A 25,135-nucleotide genomic window follows, 5' to 3' on the forward strand; every position below is an offset into this window, starting at 1 on the left:
GTGTCACAACAGTTCTGGTTGGTTCTCGAATCTGAATGGCTGATTGCAGTGCAATATTCTGCAATATTAGCACCTGCAATATCCTGCCTGCAGCCTCCTCACCCTTCTGTTTTAATCTGCTCGCAGTGACCACAGATCAATAAACTCACTACAGTTTAACAAATATTGCAGCTGTTAGACAGCAATGTACTTTTTGAGTTTTTTTTTTTTTTTAAGAGAGTATGTAGTTGTTTAGATTGCAACTATACAGTTTATTTATAAGGATAGTGCCCATTTTAAATATTTATAATTTTGGAGATACAGCGCCATAGTAATTGTAGTGTCTTACTTTTTGGTTGGCTATCTGTTTGTTTTTAATGAGTCTCTTGTTTTTGTTACGGCAGACTAGTTTAGTAAACAGAAAGAAAGAAGAAATTACTGCATGTATTTAGCATTTTTCCTTATGCCAAACACATCATTAATCTGGTAGTGTTTACCCTACTTTAGCTTTTTTCATTGATAATTATTGTGATCTCCTGATTGCAACAGAGAAATACTGGGAAATCTCTGTAGACTGATGACATTTCATGCCGTTCAGCCTTATAAGCTTAAAATATGAGCAAATTCACACGTTTTGTCATCACTTCAGACGATATGCTAGACAATAATTCAAACACAAGCTGTAAAGTGACACTGGTGAATTAATAACGGTTTCTGCTGTTCTGACCACAGCTGCAGATGTGAATGAATGGTGGAAGAAAGTAGTTCCTCATACAAAAGTGTTTTTTGACTCTGTGTTTGATTTTCTTTTTTTTTTTTTTTTTAATGATTATGCTGTCAAACTGTTGTATAAAATAAATATTGCTCACATATACAGTTGAAGTCAGAATGATTAGCCCCCCTGAATTATTACACCCCTTGTATATTTTTAGTTTAACAGAGAGAAGATTCTCAACACATTTCTAAACATAATAGTTTTAATAACTCAAATTTATTATTCGATTTATTGTATCTTTGCCATGATGACAGCAAATTATACTTGATTAGATATTTTTGTCATTTAAAGACTTAACTAGGTTAATTGGGTTAACTAGGCAGGTTAGGGTAATTAACAAAGTTATTGAATAACAATGGTTGCGAACTTGCGAGTTAAACACAGAGGCATTTACAATATGTACCTCTCCTCTGGCACTCCAGTTAGGTGTGCAGTCCTGATGCCGCTGGCTCCTCCTGCAGTGGTGATGAGTTCAATCTGCTCTCTCTCCTCAAGCTTTTTGTGCAGGTCTGAGTTTGCGCTCCGCCGACGGCTCTTCCACCTGCTCAGATCCTGCAGTGACAGAGGTGAAAATTGAGTGACAAATAAGAAGGTAAAAAAAACACAGGGGAAAAAAAAAAAATTGTCAGAAAATAACATCAGTGTGATGTGTGAATGATCTAAAAGAGAAAAAAAAAAGACTCCAAAGAGAGTTTTCCCATTATGTGGTGCACTAAGGACCCCTACAAACCACTATACCAGCAGCAGAGTGATAAAATAAAGATGTTTAAGCAAATCAATAATTGCTATTTTTATAATTATTATTGGATTTTTGATTTTACTTTAACACCTGTTAATCTTTACATTTGAAATGGTCTATTATCTGACCATCTGTTTAAAAAAAAAAAAAWTATATATATATATATATATATATATATATATATATATATATATGTATATATATATATATATGTATATATATATATATATATATATATATATATGTATATATATATATGTATATATATATATATATATATATATATATATATATATATATATATATATATATATATATATATATATATATATATATATATATATATATATAATTATAAAAACAATTAAGGGTCAATGACATTTAAATAACACATTTATTTTGTACCACTGTAGATGAGGTCATGAAAAATACTTATGAGGCTGTTTTAAAATTATTTGATAAACTAGTAAGGGGTTAGTTGGGAAAAGGCGGCATACTAGAGAACAGCTCTGTACACCTACCATTAATTAGATTATTTCGTAAATCCATTTTGCACGTTAACCAAAATCAAATAGACAATCCGTTACTGACTTAAATGGCAAGATGTCATCAAAGCAACCAATTTGAGGGGTTCAAAGCAGCCTTAAAATGACAATCGCCGAAGCCAATGATACTGTCATCAGAGTCAAGTAATAGAGAGTATAACATTGAAAAAAACGACATTTATAATGGCCTCATGACAGCTAAAGCCAAACACATGACAGTTAAATGTAACATTAGGCCATAAAGCCAAGTAGTTTCTTCTAAATATGATCTTCTACATCATATTTAGGATAGATTTGACAAGTTATATTGTCATGATAATACCAAGATGTCATGTCAAAAACACACAATTTTTGATATCAAACACTTGTGTATATGTTTGTCAAGTAATCAAACAATGCCATCTTTGCACTTTAAAATATAACAAAATAAATTACATTTACTTGCAATTTGTATTATGAATTGTTTATTTGCTTCAATCTCACAGAGCCAGTATTTGTTGATTTGTACTGTATGAATCAAGAACCATAGTTTCAGGTAAAATAAAGCTTAGCAACACATACTGGATGTAAAAAATATATTTTTTTCCAAATATAACTTTTAACCAAATAATTAACCAAATTTCTCTTGTCTTTTAAAGGTTAAAAAATATATTTCCACTCTTGTAAACCAGAAAAACTATAACACACACTCACCGCTTTATATTTTTTATAGTTATACATTGCGGCTTAATTCCTAAAATTCTTCAAAACATTTTTTACTTTTTTATTTTTTCAGAAGACAAACAAACATGAACATACAGTATAAGTTTGTGACCACATAAGGCAAAAGTATTTGTTGACTAAGTATATTTATAGTGATTACCATCTGTGTTCAGTATTGTGATGTACAACATTTTTCTAAAAACCATCACTCACTTCATGCCACTTGGCTTCATTTTCCTTCATTCTCTGTCGGATGTGCTGCAACTGCTCGTATTGAACCCTCTGTAAGGCTGAGGGATCGAGGCTCAGCTCTTCGTCAGACCTCTGGTGAACATGAAGAGGCCCCAAAGAGTCAAAGCTGGAGCTGTTATCAGATTCCTGTGGTATGGGCTCCAATGTGATGTCACCCATGGACTTGCTTCTGTTAGATGGAGAAAAGCAAGGTCTTATAAATGCTCATCCTAATTCAAGTAAAAAAGGTAGGAACCTTTCTAAGGTTGGCTTCTATTTACAAAACAATCCTTGTGTTGCAGTGACATCTACAGGTTAAATAAGACATGATACTGTACCTAGAGTCTGCAAGTGCTGCATTATAAACTGCCATTAGCAGCATGAAGGAAATAAGAGAGATAAATAGCACGCAAACATATGACAATGGAAATAATTAAGAGGACACTTGAAAATGTTCAGTTTCTCTGGATTCATGGTGAAAAGTTAGGATATTTCTTTTCATTTTAATATAAATTGTGTCATTTAGAGAATTTTTTTATCATTACATGTGTTTTCAGACATGTTATTTATTAATTTAATTTTAGAAAACATAATATCAGAAAGATCCGACCCTTCTTATCTGAACATGCAGCTCAACTCCTTGTTAAAGTTCTTGTTCTCTCCAAACTGGATTACTGCAACTCTCTACTAGCCGGGCTTCCAGCTAACTCTATCAAGCCTCTTCAGCTGCTCCAGAACGCAGCAGCACGAGTGGTCTTTAATGAACCTAAAAAAGCACATGTCACTCCGCTGCCCATCCGTTTGCACTGGCTGCCATTTGCTGCTCGCATCAAATTCAAAGCTCTTATGTTTGCCTACAAAGCGACTTCTGGCTTTGCTCCTTCTTATCTGCACTCACTTCTGCAGATCTATGTACCCTCCAGAAACTTGTGTTCTGTGAATGAACGTCGCCTCGTGGTTCCATCCCAAAGAGGGAAGAAATCACTTTCCCAAACGCTTGCTTTCAATCTGCCCAGTTGGTGGAATGAACTCCCTAACTGCAACAGAATGGCAGAGTCACTCGCTGTTTTCAAGAAACGACTAAAAACTCATCTGTTTAGTCTCCACTTCACTTCCTATCGGCTATTGCCTCTCTAAATATACCACTAACTGTACTCAAAAAATAAAAAATAAAAAAATAAAAAAAAGACTAATACTTTCCTTCTTAGACTTTACAGACCTGAAACTTGCCTTTAGCACTTATTCATTGTTGCTCTTATAGTTGTGTAAATTGCTTCCTTGTCCTCATTTGTAAGTCGCTTTGGATAAAAGCATCTGCTAAATGACTAAATGTAAATGTAAAATCAATGTTTTAACTGATGTATAAATCATAAATAACCCTGAATTTTAATCACAACAAATGAAAACATGTCTGAAATTTGGAAGAAAATATCCGGCTTTTGTAGAATAAAACTATAACATTTTACTCTAGCTCATACCCAATTTAAAGATACAATATACAAGAAGATTTTTATAAAGGAAAAATGTGAATTTTCAAGTGGTCTTAATTTTTCCCCATAGTTCATTTCAAATATACAGCAGCACTCCCATTCGCTTAAATTCAGCTAACAAATATGAATGGTAAATGCATTAATGTGACATGGATAATTCAAAGCTTATTTGCAGGAGACATCACTAGCAAGTATTACATACCTTGAAGCATGTTGTGTATTGATCAATTTTGTAGCTTAAGCAAACTAAATAAAAGCTCAAACTCATAAATATCACAGACTGCAAAATAAAGTCATGCAAAAGGAGTCAAGCGACTTTCAGCGCAAGATGACCATGGACACCACCGAAAAATAAATAAATAATAAATACAACAAGCACAAATGCAGCAGAAGAAGAAACAACAACAACAACAACAACAACAACAACAACAACAACTCACCCTGTGTACCGAGAGCGTCTCATGCCATATCTGGGAAATAATTAAATATTTTATTGTAAAATTCTCTATGGAATTTCCCCCATACCACAAAAAGGAACGGCCAACAAATTAGTTAATTTACCCACCATCATGTTGATCAAACTTACCACCTCTCGTGAAAAATCTACAACTTACTCTTTTCCACAGGTCAATGACTAGAGAAAAGCTTTAATTTCATATTAGGGTGAACCATAACATGAAATCAAAGTATATCTCATACAGAAGAAGAGCTACAAAAACTAAAATATTGTTAAATTAAAATAACTGTAAAATAAAATCTATTCAAATATAATAAAATTAAAAAGCAACCAATATAAAAGTAATGCAAACAAATAAATTAAAACAAAAGACAAGCATACAAAAGTATAAAATCCACACAAATCGTGTGTTACTGCCCCGGTATTTTTATTAAGACACTTCAAGTTGACTTAATTTGACATTACATTACACACTTCAATAAAACAGAAAGCAATCACAAACATTAAAATGTACGAAAAACACCAAAGGATCAGTTAAAAATATATGCAGTATATACTGCCATTTTACATATAATAATGACAACAGTAAACACACTGTTTAAATCATTTTCTGTTAAAGGTAATCTAAAAGGAAGCACCTTGTGTGTGATGTTTGGCATCTTTTATTTAAAAACAATATATTTTGCAGATATTTAAAAAAAATGCAAACTGAACACTTGTTTATCTGAAAAACAATGCTAAAGTCAAATATTCTGCTTTGAAAATGTTTTACGTGCCAGAATGCTGCCCAATGGCAGTTTAGCCAATTATATTTCAGCATCCCTGGTTGCCTTGGTGAAAAACAAAGCTCTCAAAGCACGCATCCGTGACTGAAACGTGACCACCGTTGGACAGCAGCAGACTTTGAAATGAGAGATTAGCAAATTATATAAATATTACGAACATAAACATTAGGTGAGCAGGTTACATTGTAACCGTGTGTCCTAACAACACACTACATGACGAGATTTGCAGTGATGAGCAATTTGGCTGTTTTCACCACACAGATTTACAATCTATTTAATACATATTAACCCTCTTTAACATTATTAATTGTACATGCTTAATCACTCGTGTGTTAAATTCTAAAGTTCAACTTGTAAACTATCTGCTGCTGCTTTCAGTAGTATGGCAATACATGTCATGTAAAATGGCATTCAAACTCACATTATTAGTTATAACACTGAATAAAGCACATGAGGTTTACCTGAGGTGATAATTCTGTTTTCTGTTGTTCATCTGTGAGAAATAGAAGCGATTTCTAATATATCGATTTGAGGTGTTGGTTAGAACAAAAACTCCTTTTAATAAAGAAAATATTCCTATTATCGGGTGCCGTTGCTTTTATTTAGAGCATGGTTTAAATCACTTGCTCCTGTCCTCAATCTGGCAACCTGTGCTTGAGTTTGTTTTGAACCAGGAGTGCAATACCTAATTCAATCACTGGGTGTCAAACTTACATACTGCACCTTTAATTTAAAACTTAAGCAACAGAAAAACAATAATTATAGGGTTTTGAAATACTGGACAAATGCAGTCTCAGAGGCCATTTTTACAGACTAACAGTGCAAAAAATAAAATCATCTCAAGATTGCCACAACTGCTACATTAGGCTTAAAGGGACAGTTCATCCAAAATAACAAAAAAATAAATAAAAAATAAAAAAAATAAATAAATAAATAAAATTTAAAAAAATGGATCAAAAGCATTTTGGGTTCATTTATTCTAATCAAACATTTTTTGTTCATTATTTTTTGTTGTTGTTGTTTTTATAATGTCAGAAACGGTTAATCACTGAAATCCAAAGTAAAAAAAATAATAATAATAAAAAAATAAAAGAAACACTACGAAAGATAATTGCAGACAATTTCTGTCATTTTTTGTGTTCAGCAGAAGACAGAAACTCAAAAAGGATTGGAAAAGGTGGAGGAATAACAAATGACGAATGTGTAATGTTTTTTTTAGATGAACTACTCCTTTAAATAAAGCTCAATTAAAACATAAGCAAAAGGATTGGAGCAAACACACAGTATCTGTTACAGTATACTCTATTTGCTCTATAACTAAATATGAAAAGCTTTAATGTATTTTCATAATGTTATCGGTTTTGTTTTGTTTTTATTTAATATAGCAATACTCCTCTCCAAATATATACCGCTTCAGTTGATTATTCAACACAACTACACATAAAAATTGGAAAAGGAAGAATGTTTCAAAAGGTTTGAGAGGATTTGTGATCAGGAGAAAGCTTTGGAGCGGTTGCACCAAGCCAAGGTGTCACGTCAAAATCACAGTCATCTTCAGAGGAACCAGACTGCTTTCGGCTATGGAGGATGGAGAGAGAGAGAAAAAATAGCAGAAAACAAAAACAGAGCAAGAAGGTGAAAAGACAGAAAGAATTTAAATAGACAAGAAAAAAAAGGATCTATGTAAAATAATTAAATTCTCAATAAAACCAAAATCAATAATATTGATTTTTTTTTTCTGACTACAATTATTACATAGTTCTTAATTTTTATTTTTTTTAAACGGAAAACTAATAAAAAAAACTTTAATACTGATGTCATCAAAATTTAAAGAACATTTTTTTTCTCAAAAAAAAATATATATACTTCTTAGCTACTAAATATTTGTGTGTGTTCTTACAATTGTGGAACAGTGGTTTTATGGGGGTTAATGGCACAGGTTCCAATCATCGTCAGTGTAGTGCAAACGTGTAATGTGTAGTTAAAATTTTTGAGAATTGCGCAAGTATGGGACCACACGAAGGCTGCACCTGACAATTCCTCAACTATTTGAAGCAGAAGTATAAATCAGAATGGGGTCACATGCCTCCATATGCGGTAGGGAAAGTAATGAAAAAATTTACTTGGAAATATTTAATCGAGTAAAGGTTCTAAATGTCGATTTCGATTCTTTTTCGATTAATCGCCCAGCGAACTTCAACATATGAGCTTGTGAACTTCTATGAAAGAGGGGCTTTATTTTTTATTCCTATCACATGGTTCAAATATGGGGGAAAAAAAAACAATAAAATAGACAGACAAACCTTAAACCTTGCATTTTCTTATACCATGGTCTGCGCTGTGACCCTAGTCTGATCTTTCTCACGTGTAGGTCTTCCTCAGGGGTCCAGAATTTGGGCAGGAACTTATCTGAATTTGCATTGATGGAGGTCTGATGCTCAGAGACAAGCACTCGACGTGCATACAGATCATCAAGCACAGGATCAGCGTATCCTCTGTCCTCATCAGAGTCACTCGTGCCATTACTCAGGACTCGCTGAAGAAACTCTTCCTCCAAATTAGCTGAATCAGAGTCTGTCCTTCCATTTTCAGAGGGAATAGATGACAAACTGCTTCCCAAGAAAGAGCCATCCGTATAAGACCAGTGCAAAAAATGACTCAAAGAAACACATGCATTGACATGCATGCAAAAACAGTTAAGTTTCTTTTTTTTAGATTTAGTGTTAGTGAAATCCACAGCAACTTCACACCACAATTAGTTCTGGTAATGAGATGAATGAACAGCAAACTGTTGTTGTCATTATGCTGAATTTTGTAACTTTGATATGAAAATGTATATATTGCATTTGATAGCATTTTCACTACTACTGGTATATTGCCAGAGCATTATTAAAATTACAACAGGTATGCATGTTTACTTGCTCATTAGAAAATTTTAAAACCTAAATTTCACTTTAACTTGATCTGTTAAAACTTAAATAAAAAATTAATAAAGGAGTACACATATATTTGAACTACTGCATTAAAGAAAAACTACAGGCGTCACTTATTTTCATTATTAAACAATTTATTTAACACTGGGATGTTTTATTATATTGTTACATTATAACATTGTTTAATCAAATTTGTTGTATATACAAAATATAGATATTGACTGAAATGTTTAAAGTGCACAGCAATTTTATTTTAGATAAGTTTTAAAAAAAATTTCATTCAGTTGTATGGTTTCATTTTTGTATAATTGAAATGAATACTTTTGTTCTGAATCGCGTTCACTTCCTTTTTCTTTTTAGAATTTAACTGAGCCTTGAATTGTCAATATTAAAGGTGCAGTATGCAAGTATGACACCCAGTGGATAAACTATGTATTGCACTCCTGGTTCAAAACACTCACAAGCAAAGGTTGTCAGATTGCCGATACCAACAGGAGTGTGCCTGACTGTAGAGCCTGAAAGGTTACTTAAACTGTGTTGAGAGTAAAAGCAATGTTACGCAATAAAGTGAGTATTTTCTATATTAAAACGAGCCTGAATTTTAATATTTTACAAATCCTCTCTTTCTTGCAGTTGAACAACAGAAAACAGATAATGATTGTCTCAGATACACCTCATGTGGTTTATTCAGTGTTAAATGCTAATAATGTGAGTTTGAATGCCATTTTACATGACATTTATTGCCATACTACTGAAAGCAGCAGCAGATAGTTCACCATTAATGCAAATCTCATCATGTAGCATGTTGTTAGGACACAGAATAGGACAACGTAACCTGCTCACCAAATGTTTATGTTCGTAACAGTTATATTATTTGCTTTTAACCACTTCAAGTGGAACTGCATTTTATTGCGAAGTCTGCTACTTTCACCACAGGTCGCATTTTAGTCACAGACGCACGCTTTGAGAGCCTTCCTGACTGAATGAATGAATGAAATGTATGGTTTTCCACCAAGGCAACCCAGAGTGCCAAAGTATAATTGGCTAAACTGGTATTGGGTGGGTTAAAGAACCAAAACAAAGACAGACGTTCTGGCATGTAACGCACATTTGCAAAGCAGAATATCTGACTTCAGCGTTGTTTTTTCAGATAAACAAGAATGTTTACTTCACTAAATATCTGCAAACATATAATGGTATTTTTAAATTTTAGAAAAGTCCAAACCTTACAGCATTTTTAAAAGGAATTTCAAAGTTTAATATTCCCCAGTTCAGATTTGGTCACTTAAATATAGGACTGTTTGCTAATAAAGAACTTATTAAAATACAGAGGAATTCATTTGAATTTTGAATTAATTTGAATTTAAAAAAACGTAAAATTGACAGCTAAATAACTGGTTTGTAAATTAAGCAATACTTAATTTAGCTAAAATGAATCATTAGCAAAGTATGAAAATCATTAAACCCATTATACTGTATAGTGCATGTGCTTATAGAGTAAGTCAAGAAAACATCTGTATTCATTTATAGCTGTATTCATGCCAACTAATCTCTTTTAACGTTGAGTTAAAGTTTTCATTATTAACATTGAGTTGTAAACTTTCTGCTAAACTGAAAGATCACATAGAGAATGCAGCCTTAGTGGTGGGACAGACCAGACTGTGGTGGGCCACAACATTGTAAGTAATTCAACCAGCCTGATAAAAAAGTATGGTATGAAGTACCACAGAAAAACGATACTGCATCATTTAAAATATTTCAGTATTGGTTTGTATGAAAAATTCCTATGACAACAATAAAGCAAATTAGTGAAGACTCAAACCACACCAAGCAATAACTCTTCCAAATGCATTCCACAAAAGCAGAATAACAGTTTGGAAAAACTAAGTAGTTCTTGCAAATGAATGCAGTTAATTAGCCACAATAAATACTTATGATGTTAGGAGCAGTTGGATGTACTCGAGCACAAATATTAGGGCACCACAGTAGCCTCCGTCTATATACAAAACACTCACTAAGTTCTGACCTCTGGTTCGATCGTGTGGCATCTGACAAGGTGAGCCATGACTTCCCAGCATTTGGGGTCACATAAGCGGTCACCCTGGGGCCCTGAGGCTTTGAAGGGATTGCAAAGTTCACTGGAGCCGCAGAGGTTACGGAGCGAAATCTGCGACTTGCTAGATCGTCCTGCTCAGGGTCTGCTTCAGGCCGGTCTGAGTCAGAGTCACTGTCACTCTGGTAACTGCTTGCCCATTGGAGGAAGGCAGAGGCAGGAGGGAGGTCATGGCATAAGCCATGCCCACTTTCACTATGGCCAAAAGATGAGGCAGATAAGCTGGGAAAACCACCTCAATTAAAACTCAACAGATTTGTTACATCTTAGCAATCATTTCAGGAAAAGACAATTCCACATGCACAATATATATTCTCGAAATATAACCTGAATAATAAACCACTAAATCCAAAAAGCTACAGTATGTACGTTTAATGAAATACAACACTTTCATCAGTCATATTATTATTAATAATAATAATAATAATAAAGAATAGGTTGGCATTTTCTTGAATGCCACAAATATACAAGCTAAACTACATAAATAGTGAACAGGGCATGATAATAAATAAACATACATCATAGTAAAATATATGTTTAATACAGTGCATAAGGATAGTATTCATAGCACTTCACTTTTTCCGCACATTATATTACAGCCTTATTCCAAAATGGATTAAATTTATTTATTTCCTCAATTCAACACACAATGAGAAGATATTTTATTGAAATTGTTGCAAATGTATTACAAATTTAAAAAACTGAAAATCACATGTACATAAATATTCACAGTCTTTGCTCAATACTTTGCTGATGCACCTTTAGCATAAATAACAGTCTCAAGTCTTTTTGAATATGATGCCACAAGCTTGGCACACCTGTCTTTGGGAATTTTTGCCCATTTCTCTTTGCAGTACCTCTCAAGCTCTATCAGGTTGGATAGGAAGTGATGGTGCACAGTCATTTTCAGATCTCAATAGAGATGTTCAATAGGATTTAGGTCTGGGCTCTGGCTGGGCCACTCAAGGACATTGACAGTTGTTGTGAAGCAACTCCATTGATATTTTGGCAGTGTGCTTTGTGTAATTGTCCAGCTGGAAGATGAACCGTCGCCCCAGTCTGAGGTCAAGAGCCCTCAAGCAGGTTTTCATTCAGGATGTCTCTGTACATTGCTGCATTCATCTCTCCCTCTATCCTGACTAGTTTTCCAATTCTTGCTGCTGAAAAACATTCTCGCAGCATGATGCTGCCACCACCATGCTTCACTGTAGGAATGATATTAGCCTGGTGATGAGCGGTGCCTGGTTTTCTCCAAACGTAACACCTAGCAGTCATTCCAAAGAGTTCAATTGTAGTCTCATCAGACCAGAGAATTGACAGATTGCACAGATGGTTGATCTTCTGTAAGGTTCTCGTCTCTCCACAGAAGAACGCTGGAGCTCAGACAGAGTGATCATCTGGCTATTGATCACCTCCCTGATTAAGGCCCTTCTCCCCTGATTACTCAGCTTAGATAGCCGGCCGGCTTAAGGAAGAGTCCTAGTGGTTCCAAACATCTTCCACTTAACATCTTCCAATTTGTTCTTTAACTTTCCCCAGCCTTATGCCTCAAGACAATTCTGTCTTGGAGGTCAACAGACAATTCCTTTGTCTTCATGCTGGTTTGTGCTTTGACATGCAGTGTCAACCCTGGGACCTTATCTAGACAGGTGTAAGCCTTTTAAAATCATGTCTAATCAACTGAATTTACCACAGGTGAACTCCATTTAAGCTGCAGAAACATCTCAAGAATGATCAGTGGAAACAATGTACCTGAGCTCAATTCAGAGTTTCACAGCAAAGGCAAAAATGGCAAAATCAAAATTGTGATATTTCAGTTTTTTTTTTTTTTTTTTTTTTTATAAATTTGCAACAATTTCAAAATATTTTTTTCCACATTGTCATTATTGGGTATTGTGTGTAGAATTTTGAGGAAATAAATTTTATTCATTTTTGAATAAAGATGTAACATAAAAAAAAAAAAAAGTGGAAAAAGTGAAGCGCTATGAATACTTTCCGGATGCACTGTTTGTGTGAATAAGGTGGTGGTTGTGTTATATGTGGCTGTATAATTATGAAATATGAGTAATTCTAAATGTTACATTGTAAAACTATAAATGTTAAATTATAAAATTTTCAAGAGTCAAAACAGCACTGTACATTCCCCTCTTCTTAATTCTTTGTTCTACTTTCACTCTCTGTCAATTAAACGTCTGATGCCTGCACTAGACCAAACCACACCCCTGCACCAAAAAACATGCGTATATGCATTAGATATTATTTTACTTTTTTTATATTTTGTAACATGTCCCGTTTTAGGTTTGATTAGATAAATTTGGTTCATTGTGTGTTCACATTTCAGTTGAACAACACAATAAGTTTGTCTTGATATGCTTTCACAAACTATTCAATGTTTGCTTACACTTTAACTCAAATTAACCACACTAACAAACCAATTACATTTGCATTCATTTTAATCTAACCAAACTTCCCAAATGTGAACCCTAGCTATTGCAAACACACCCTTGATTTCCAGCTAGACAGTTAAAAGCTTTGAAAGGTTGTCATCCAACATTTTTAAGCAGAGTCAGTTTCTGTAGCGAAAAGAGCAAAAAATAAAATAAAAGAAATAAAAAAATGAGAAATACCTGGTTAGGTGGCCTGCATAACTCCTGCTTCCCTGCTGGTAATCCTGCCTTTTCTTCCTCAGGACAGCCGGCACATGTGCCTTCTCTCTGATGGGGGCACCACTTTTACTGCTTTCTGCCATCCTGAAGAAATGCTCTGCTTCTGCGTCACTACAGCAACCTGGAACCGGAGTTCAATAAAATGCATAAACCATCAACAGTCAAGTTGGCTAATTTGTATTACTAATGCAAGTAAAAAAAATAAATACATAAATGAAAATAAACTTATTTAATAAATAAAAATAAATAAAATAAATATAAATAAGTTAATAATAGATAAACAAATATATAAATAAATAAAATTATATATATATATATATATATATATATATATATATATATATATATATATATATATATATATATATATGTGTGTGTGTGTGTGTGTGTGTGTGTGTGTGTGTGTGTGTGTGTGTGTGTGTGTGTGTGTACATAAAATAATAACTATGTTTTTTATAACTAAAAAATAAACACTATGTTAGGGCTCAATTATCTCTTAACAAACTATTAACTATAACATTTGACTCGAACTAGTAATTCGCTGCATATCAATAGTACATAATGTGGTGGTTTAGACTTCAGGAAGTAGAATATTATCATACATATTAACATTTTATACATGGAAATAAAAAAGGACAATGTTAACAATTGGCTTGCTAATTAGCAACAAGTTAATACTGAGAATTGTTCCTTATATTCAAGTGTTTTCAAACTTTCTCAAAAAATTATAGAATTATAAAGATATTTTAGATATAGAATAGATAAAGTGTTTTGACAGGTAGCCATTTTTAAATGCTCTCACAGTTTGTCTAAAGCAATGTTTTCAGGGTCACCAAAGATTTACAAGGATTTTTGATGGCTAGAAGTAGAGATAAAGCAGATACCAATATGCTGGTAAGCCAAAGTCAAGATGATTATATTATTTCTAAGAACCAATGATAGCTTATTTATAGCAACTCAAAAAACCAACAACAACAACAACAATAAAAAGTCTACCATCACTAAGCAAAGTTAACAACAGTCTTGTACAGGCACAGTTTGCAATGAAGATTAGTTTTGTGAAACATCCAAACCTACATTTTTACTCATACCGTCTGCCATTTTGGATCAAATTGAGTTTTAGGCAACAAACACATTTTTTTATTCTTTAATGCTATGTTTTGATTGTTTGTGGAGGGCATGAGGAGTCATTTAGGAGTCATTTGAATATTAAAATACAAGTATCCTGGCAAAAAAGGAAACTGCTGGTTTAAAGTAATTATATGTGAATGGCAAAATGCAATGCTTGATCAAAACATGAATGAATTTGTCAGAAACAGAGAAAATATCTCTTTGACAGGCCCACATGCTAGTGCAAACACTACAAAAGAAAGACTTAAACAATAAATAAAAACAGACTAAGTTTGCCTGCTAATTTTTCTGAATGTTTAGTAAGTGCTAGTTAGAGAATGTCTTAGTCCTTCACATGAACTCTAACTTTGGATAACTGGATATTTGGCCTGACCAAGCATCTGTTCATGTTAATAAGGAATAATTATTTATCAAAGCAGCTTTGCGAACTCTTTAATACAGTAACAAAGTTTTGATACTCAGGAATTCATTTACAGTAAATCATAGACTCAGTTCAAGTTAGTAGCTTAAAAAACAACTGCTATTCAAATGATTATATCCTAAAAACAATCAAAACGTACGTCTGTCAATACTAGAGCTGTCAATCACTTGATTTAAATGTGAGTTCTGTTCTCTTCCTAAAGTTCCCATTATATTCACTAAAAACCTGTACACTAATAAATCTGAAATGAACATTCAGTCTAGATTTTGCTGGTTGCGATGAGGTGATCTGCAAGACTGAACTTGAACAAAACTCAACAAAAAAAAACAAATAAGAGGCCACTGCATCCAGGCATTCAACAATTACTACACAGCTCACTGCAACAAAACATGAAAATAAATCTCTGACAGAGTGAGACCAAATAGTGATTCATACTTTGATTCATGACTTTATACATGGGGTTAAACAGTTAAGGCACATTTATGACTGGTATAAAAAGTATTACATGCACAAAGTGGCTAGAAATACATTGCTGTTTGTTTAAACCCAAAAAACAAGGAGTAAAATAGAGCTCTCTCTGTTTTTTTTTTCTTTCTCTCTTACCAACATATTTACTAATTTAAGGTTTTAGATAATATAAGCAATGAGTAAAAAAAAGAAAATAAATACAGTGATCCCTTTTATTTATTTTGTTTGTCTTTTGTGTCAATATATGTATTTTTCAATTTATGCATGCTCACTTCATTTAACTCCAAGTTCTACTGCTTTAACCTCAGTCTATTGATATATATCCTTTATCTTTATTTTTACTGACAACTTATTTAAATAACATTGTGGAAATCTTGACTTATGTTGTGCACAACACTTGTAATGTGCCAGTATATACATACCTACTTTCACACACACAAAAAAAAAAGTTAAATATCCCATTATTTTTGCTGGTGTTCTGAAATTACCATTAAGAGTTATTAAAATGCATGAACTATAATTTTTAGTAACATTACAACCCAGAGACAGTAGACAGCCTTTTACAATATCACAGCAGACCCTCTGTTGGCACACACTTGTATTCCGTTGGCAGAGGGTTGAACATTACCGAATGGGTGTGGAATAATCTGGAATGTCACACGTATGTGAATGGATGAGGTGAATAAACAAGGGTCTGTACTTTCATTACCGAGTGTTTGAGAGATGCAATATTGAAGTTGCCAAATAAACAAGACACTAATTTTGGTGATGGCAACCAAATGGACCAACATGTGCTGAAATGCGGAAAATAAAACCATCACAACACCCCAGTTTTTATGGTTCAGTCTTTACATGCAAGATATGCATACATATGCAACAGTTTGTCAAGATAACATTTCTATTTACACCTGGAATTTTTAGATATGTACATAGAAAAAAAAAAAAAACATATATATATATATATATATAATGATCACAGTTAAATTTAAAATGTAAGCTACTGAGTTGAGACAGTGTTTAAACAGTGTTTAAAATTTAATTGATGGCCCAGTCATATTGAAAGACTCCACATAAATTTCATTTGATCTTATTAAAATCTTATTAAAAATATTTTAATAATCAGATCCAAAATCATCTAGCATGAATGCATAGTGTAATGCTGTGTGTTTAATATGCTCATGTTTGTTAATTTATTTGGCCACACTTTACAATAAGGTTCATACAATCGGTGTTGGGGAAAGTTACTTGAGAAAGTAATGCATTGCAATATTGAGTTACTCCCTAAAGAAATATCTAGTTGCATTACTTTTTATGGTAAGCAATGCCTTACATTACTTTTGGGTTAATTTTACGTTACATCCCCTGGCTGAGAATTGATCTCTTTCAGAACTTGTTTTCTTCTTTTTGTTTTTAATACAGGAGTTCTGCAATTAACAACACACTGTATAACCTACACCAACATTTACCTTTATAAAAACGCATAAAAAAGATATCTTGGGATACTGTTATCTGAAAACTCCTTTGAAAACATGCCGTATATTCAGATTATAGTTTAAAGCAATGTTTTTGCAACTTTTGCACTATTTGTCTTAAATAAAATCACTGTCCATTGAAATAATCTCCTTTTCTTCGATGCATTCAAAATAATGAACACATTCTCTCATTGACTGAATGATTCATTGTGACTAATTTTAATTCATACATTTATTTTTAAAAGGTAATTAAACTAAAAAGTAACTACGCATTATTTTTTAAGTAACTCAAATATTACTTAATTTATACGAGTAATGTGTTACTTGTTGCTTAGAAAAATAATATTATTAAATAACTTTGCTTTACTTGTAATGCATTACCCAAAACACTGCCTACAATAAGGCATTTACATGAACAACAATGAACAATATATTACAGTAGTTATTTAGCATTGCTAGCATTAGTTAATGACTATTCATGTCAACAGTTAGTTCTTGTTAACTAACAGTTATGGTTTTAATAATGCATTAGAAAATTGAACTATAATTAACTAATCCTGTACAAGTATTGTTCATTCTTTATCCATGTTATTAAATGAATTACCTAACGAAACCTTATTGGAAAAAGTAACCATATATCCACTAAATAGAAATGACTAAATATTTGCTTAAATAAATGCTTTGGTTTGAAAAATACGAATGTAAAACATCATTTATGACTTTGAAAATGCACTATATTGACCTGAATCTTCAATGCAGAAGTGTGGCCATTTTTTGTGATCGTTTTAGATCTTCCAAGTCATTTCTCCCATAGGCAACGGAATAATAAATGACAGAAAGTGGTCAAACTATTTGTTTGTAATACACTTGTGGTCAAACAAGTGTTTGCATGACTACACAAAGCAGAATAATATAACAAGAAAACATCAGTCTTTAAACAGCATAACGAGCTGATTTTAACATCAAAAAATGAATAGAAGAGAATAAGACCGGAAGTCTGGAGCCAACAAGATTTAAATGGCTGTGCCATCTCATATGTGAAGAGTAAGGTGAATATGCACATTTTATTTATTTTGAATTATGATCATTATTCCTTTTTTAGAATATATCAAAATGCAAACGTTTAGGTTAAGGTATGTACACTATAATTTAACAGTTTGCTCTTTTTATACATTTATCAATCATTTGAATTAAAATTAACTGCATTACAATAATAAGAAATATTATGATATCAATGCTTCAATGTCAGCAGCTTTACCAAAAGACAGCAGTGTCACGTGATTACCCCCAAACCCCTTCCAAACAAAAAAACTCAAACCTTATTACTCTGAGCAGTGTATAGTGTACATTATACAGTACTGTATTTAATCAGTTTCAATTTACTAGAGCTTCTTCTATGTTAAGCTGCTTTGACACATTCTACATTACAAAAGTGCCATAGAAATAAAGATGAACAGAATTGAATACGTTCAGAATCTAAAATGTGACCAAATTAATTCAGGAAATCACTGCACATAAATACACAAACAAATATATGCACCCATTATCTAATGCAAATCAAACAGTACACAAATACAATAACAATCAGAGCATTCCAGAATCCCGGAATATCAAATTATAAAAATTGCTTGATGAAAATGCAAAGACGCTCAACTTATAAAATGTGTATTTCCAAAACCACTGTGCAGTGTAATATCTTTTATAAATAAAAAAGCAGACATAAGAGACAGAGAGTGCAGTCTTACCTTCACTGCCGGCTCTGAGTGTGAGGTCTGAAGCCACGCTGAGTGTGCGAGACTCCACTGAGTCCAGGCTCTCCACTGAATCCTCCCTCCTGTAGCTCGGCTGCTTCACACTGTACAGCTCCTCTCGGTCAGAGAACCAGCCTTCCGAATACCCACTGTCCCTCACGCTCAACCTGGATTGTGCCGACTCCTCCAGAGCCTGGTAGAAGAACACACCACAAAAAAACTACAGAGAGGGCCAGGATAGCAAATTACTGAGCTTAAATGAACACACTTTTTACTGACTGAAAAAAAATGACTTCCACACAGAGCAATATGCTGTTCAATGCATTGATAATTACTATGCAAGGACTGACAACACTGACTTACGCCTGAGTGGATCATTTTAACAGTGGCCTGAAATAAAGGGGCATTCTGGACCTGCATGACGTCCTTAATGAGAACAAAGCGTCCAAATAGCATGAGATTTGAACATGTTAGAGGAGCTTGTTTGTTAGACAGTATGGTATAATGTTATGCATTGCGTTTGCAATCCATGGAACTCGTACGGAAGAAAATGTATTGACACTATGTGAAACATTTTTCAATTAAGCAAGGAGGAAAGTGCTTAATCCTTATTTATTCCTATACAATGCAATATATGTTTGTACATCCATCTTTCTATATTTCTATACACACACACATATATACACTCACCAGCTACTTTATTAGGTACACCTTACTAGTACCAGGTTGGACATCCTTTTGCCTTCAGAACGGTCTTAATCCTTTGTGGTACAGATTCAACAAGATACTGGAAATATACCTTTGAGATTTTGGTCCATATTGACATGATAGCATTACGCAGTTGCTGCAGATTTGTCAGCTGCACAATTGTGACACGAATCTCCTGTGCCACCACGTCCCAAAGATGCTCTATTGGATTAAAGACCTTTTGACTGTGGAAGCAATTTGAGTACAAGGCAGGATGAATCCATGCTTTCATGTTGTTGACACCAAATTCTGACCCTACTATCCAAATGTCACAGCAGAAACCGAAACTCATCAGACCAGGCAACGTTTTTTCAATCTGTTATTGTCCAATTTTGGTGAGCCTGTATGAATTAAAGCCTTAGTTTCCTGTTCTCTGAGTGGTATTCTGCTGCTGTAGCTCATCCGCCTCAAGGTTTGGTCTGTTGTGCCTTCAGAGATGCTCTTTTGCCTACCTCTGTTGTAATGAGTTACTGTTGCCTTCTATCAGCTCAAACCAGTCTGGCCATTCCTGTCTGACCCCTGGCATCAACAAGCCATTTGCCTCAACAGAACTGCCACTCACTAGATATTTTTTCTTTTTCAGACCATTCTCTGTAAACCCTAGAGATGGCTGTGCGTGATAATTCCAGTATCACCTTTCTTCCCCATTCTGATGCTCGGTTTGAACTGCAGCAGATCGTCTTGACCATCTCTACATGCCTAAATGCATTGATTTGTTTATATTGTTAAATAGACATTTGCATTAACAAACAGTTGTACCAAATAAAGTGGCTGGTGAGTGTATACAATAGGGTTGGATTTAAAAAAAAAAATAAAACGTTGGGATCATTTTGTACTATTAAAATAACTACAAAATAAAATAAAACATTTCCAAGCACTTAAACTTCCAAAATTCATCATCTGAAAACAAAATTTAGAAGCTGAAAAAAAAAAAAAAAAAATTTAATATTAATCTGTAAACACTTAAATAAAAACTATAAATCTAAATTGTGAATTCCTAAAAAAAAGGAAAATCTTGAAAAATAATAACAATGAAAATGGTAAAAAAAATAAAAATAAAAATAAAAAATAAAAACATAAAAATGACAAAACAACAAAAGAGAATTTCAAAATGCAAGGAAATAAAAATAAGAGGAACAAATGGGAATACCTTAGATAATGCTATGCCAAGTAAACCTTCAAAAGCTTTCAGGTTCAACTGTGGTCCGGTGTAAAACGGATCAGACTGGGCCTTCCTCCCCAACCAGTATATAGTTATCAAAACCTGTGATTCAAAAACATTTTAAAAAATCATAAAAAACTAGAACAAAATTTAAACCCAAATGCAGACTTTACTCATCGTTGACATTACACAACACAAAAAAAAGAAAAGCCTCTGAGAATTGAGTGTAGTGCGTGTTTGCGTGTGGCATGAATGGCTTCTGTGTCCCAGTTTCATCCCTGTTCTCATCTAGAAAGCGATGACCCTTTGCACACACACACAAATCACAGGGTGGCAACATGGCAGGAATGTTGCACATGTACAAGACAATGAACACAACAGTGGGCTATCTGGTGCCTGCTGGATCTCCAGAATTATTCCAACTATTCTAATGAGGAATCAAATAACAGATAGTTGGACAAGAACAGTTTTATCTTTTGAAATGCATTTCTCAGCACATACTCTAACAATATATTATCAATGAAATGCAGAAAAGGGGCAGATTCAAAGCAATCCCTAAATTATTTTTTTTTCTATATATATTTCCTATATATATATATATATATATATATATATATATATATATATATATATATATATATATATATATATATATATATATATATATATATATATAAATAAAAACACACATACATGCATATATATATATATATATATATATATATATATATATATATATATATATATATATATATATATATATATATATTTATTAGGCAATTAATTTTTTCATTAAAAAAAATTGCAGAAACCATACATTTGGCCTTTTTTTTACCAAAAAGTTTCCTACAAATATTATGGTCATTGTTAATAAACAACCTGTTCAATTACACTGAATTTACATTAATTCTCATGACTCTAGCTGAAATGAAACTGCTATGGCCAAATTAAACCATTTAAAATATGTATTATTACAAAACAAAGTTAAAGAAAAAAAGAACACTGTTCATATGTATCTGCATCGGAGTCCTTAATCTATAAAGCATGCAAAGTGGCTTTAAATGTCCAATTCTAAACAACACTTTACTAGACGACTGTAATGAGATACAATTACAAATTAGCTTGTTGGGTATGCAAAATAAAGAGTCAAAGGCCAAATTCACTCTGCAAAGACATACTATACCATGCACAGACACTTAAGTCATTCAACAGAAGTCATTTGTCGGTGATAAAACAAGATAGCAATAGCATAAAAAATAAAACTTACATTTTTTAGTCTTCTGTTTGTCTCTTCACGTCTAAGCAGAAGAAAAGAAGCAGGTTAAATGAAATGAACAGACACAGTTCAGTTCCTGCACCCTATACAGCACAAGCAACTAAATCCATTCCTACCATCCAATAAAATTAAGTCATTGCTATAAATGGGCCGACTACTGTACATGTCACATAAGTCACAAATCATGTACACTGGTAAATATATTAACAAATCAACAAACAAGAATTCCATACAAAACTGCTTATTATAACAAGAACAATCATCCTTTTCGTCACATAAGCAAACACACACACACACACAAAACAGTAATCAGTCTGACAGGGGTACATGCTTGTGTGTGCTGACATTGGACATGCGAGCCATCTGTTTAGCACTATGAACTAGCAAACATGCTTTTGCAGACAAATGCAACCATTTAAGTCCCTAATGCTCATTAAACAGGCATGTTATGTTAAACAAACCAGACAGGTTAAGGAGGAACACTTGATGTAATAGTTCTGTGGTTATTAAGTGAAAGTGTGAATGTTGTTCCATTGAGCCCTAAACCAACATGACCGCGAGAAGGTATGCAAGTTAAAAATAGCAACTGGGTTCACTATAGCTTCCCTATAGCATTTGGTTTGAGGGGACAGTCTTACGGGGCTAATTTTAGAGGTCACTGTGCCCCATCTCCACCCTCTCGTGCCCCTCGTCTCTCTACAAGGCCAATTGTGGGAACATTAAGCTCTCAGCATGGTGGACAAAGTTGATTTATTGTTCAGAGTAGAGTCGGAGTCTGAAAAATGAGGGTGTGAGAAGAAGCAAGAATTGGGACTGAAAGACTTATTGAAAAATACTTCAATGGAAGATTCATATGGTTTTGAAAACATATTGTATAGGGATCATAGAGCACTTGATTAGCATTTAAATTATTGAACTTCCATTAGTATAATATTCAAACCAATAACACAATCAAGATGTAAACTTTAACTTCAAAGAGTGCACAATGCAGGATGGTAGTTGAGAGAATGAATGAGTGATATGATTCAAACTGTACACAAATTGGCCACATGGGAACTATGAGGACTGAATTTCAAACAACATTAATATTTTGTAAAGGAAATTTAATTATTTCTTAACTAGACCAATTTTAGTCTTAAGTTTAACACCTAATCTTTCTATTTAAAAACATGCCATGCTAAGAATAAAAAAAATAAATAAATTAAAAAAAACACTAAATCAAAAAAAAAAAAGTTAATAAAAATGTATTTAAAAGTACTTATTTAAATGAAATGAAAAAAAAAAAACTTAAACATTGAATAAAATAAACTTTAAATAAAATACAAAAATAAAAATTAAATACCAATAATATCAAATTATTTTTAATAGAACAAAAGGGAAAAATATAACATTTAATAAAATTAATAAAATAAAATTAAATAATTAAAATAAAAAATAATACAAAAATAAAATAAAATTAAATTAAATTAAATTAAAAAAAATAAAATAAAATAAAATTAAAAATAAATAAAATAAAATAAAATAAAATAAAATAAAATAAAATAAAATAAAATAAAATAAAATAAAATAAAATAAAATAAAATAAAATAAAATAAAATAAAATAAAATAAAATAAAATAAAATAAAATAGCAGCCAGAGTCTTTTGTGTTTAAAATGCAGAGAAAAAGAAAACTCTGGCATTTTTTTAAGTGAACCATGCTTTTTAACAGTGATGCCATGTCTGGCCGTCCTGCCATTTAAATGCTATCAGATTTGATTCAAAATACATTTTCATAATGCAGCTTGCCCAGAACATTAGTCTGCATTGGCCAGTTTTCATTGTTTGAATAAGATGTTGGACAGATTATGTGTGACAGCCTTTCATTTAGTATGGAAATGCAATCAAACCGCAAACACTATTCAAATGAAGCTTGTCCTGCAGTCACCCCTAAAGACTTTACTTCTTTTATACTCCACACAAACAGCTACGGCAATAAAAGTGTAAATACAGATAGATAGTTTTGCATCAGTTTGCATTTAAGCCTTATTGAATTAAACAAGGAAAAAGTCAGAAGAGACATTCAACTCTGAAAGTTTATAGGAGAACTTACAAAAAATTTAAAATCACAATACAATTAAAAAACTATAAGAAAAGAAATAAAGAAATAAAAATGGAATGTTCACTTTCACTTTTCTCTGCTCACCTGACAGTCACACGTGTGGAGACATCCTGCAGGTCTCCAGGATGGAATAGTTGTGCTTCATTGAGCCCTAGCTTCTTGCAAGCCTTGAGAAACACGTTCACATTATCCTGAAGAGAGACCAGGATTGACCATCAACAATGATATCATAAATGAAAAGTTTGACATCATCCTCAAAACAACCAGTGCATTAATAAAGTTGAGATCCAAAACAGAGAAGCTTGAATGAAGAAGCTCAGTTGAAAATAGAGCAGCACAAGCAATGGACTAGGTGAACAGGGGTGGGGGGGGGGAAGACAGCTGTCAGGTGTCCCACACATTCTCTACATTTAAAGCCGGATCCACTGGAGTCAGGGAAAACATCTTGACATTTGCAGATTTAAACCAAATATAGTTAACTTGAATTTTTTACTAAATTAAATCCATTAACTAAATTAAACATATTAATTATTTAGCTTTAAAAATTATTTAACATAAAAATATTTAACGTAAAAATTAACTCAATTAAATGTATTAATTATTTATTATTTAATGTTAAAATTATGTTAAAATAATTTACCAAAAATTATTTAATGTAAAATTTAACTAAATTAAATGAATTAATTATTTATTATTTAACATCAAAAATTATGTTAAAAGCATTTACAATTCAATTAATTAAATCTATGAACTAAATTAAACATATTAACCAGTGCTTAAATTACTAATTACTTGTAAATTACTATTTCCTGGAAAAAAAAAAAACAGGAATTAAAAGTTACCATGACTATCTTCCACCGCACAATTTCAGTTTTCCCGGAACATACTCGTTAAAAAGTGCAAAAAAGAGCATCATATTTCTGAATGGTCTTTAATTAATTTGTGCCATATAATGTTATAGGTCAGTCATGAAAAATAAAAACAAACACAAACATAAATCGTATGAACAATCACTATTCAGTTCACTTCACTAAAAATAATAATAATTAAATGACAGTCTAATCTTCAAGAAGAGCCCACAGTTAGCTCTTCCCTCATGTTTTCTGGCTGTCTTGAGATCGCTTTGTTTCTGTCTCCCGCTATCCTGAGCCATTCATTTTTGCTTTGCTTTTACTTGTGCATGGTGAATACG

The 25,135-nt window shown here is 32.7% G+C and overlaps 1 protein-coding gene across 51 annotated transcripts in view; it reads right to left on the reverse strand.

The window, feature by feature from the left end:
• lmo7b (LIM domain 7b) overlaps positions 1–25,135 on the reverse strand; it is an 87,004-nt gene that overhangs the window by 45,662 nt on the left and 16,207 nt on the right. For 28 of the 51 annotated variants that reach the window (XM_073945372.1, XM_073945370.1, XM_073945371.1 and 25 more), the window contains exons 5-11: positions 24,028–24,134; positions 21,835–21,865; positions 20,556–20,669; positions 18,653–18,851; positions 13,377–13,536; positions 2,954–3,161; positions 1,158–1,306 (exon numbers count right to left, since the gene is read on the reverse strand). In XM_073945372.1, coding sequence (XP_073801473.1) covers positions 1,158–1,306; positions 2,954–3,161; positions 13,377–13,536; positions 18,653–18,851; positions 20,556–20,669; positions 21,835–21,865; positions 24,028–24,134 — 968 coding nt within the window. 51 annotated transcript variants of the gene reach the window in all.

The sequence above is a fragment of the Danio rerio genome, chromosome 1 (genome assembly GCF_049306965.1).
Source record: "Danio rerio strain Tuebingen ecotype United States chromosome 1, GRCz12tu, whole genome shotgun sequence".
In the NCBI taxonomy this organism is placed as follows: Eukaryota; Metazoa; Chordata; class Actinopteri; order Cypriniformes; family Danionidae; genus Danio; species Danio rerio.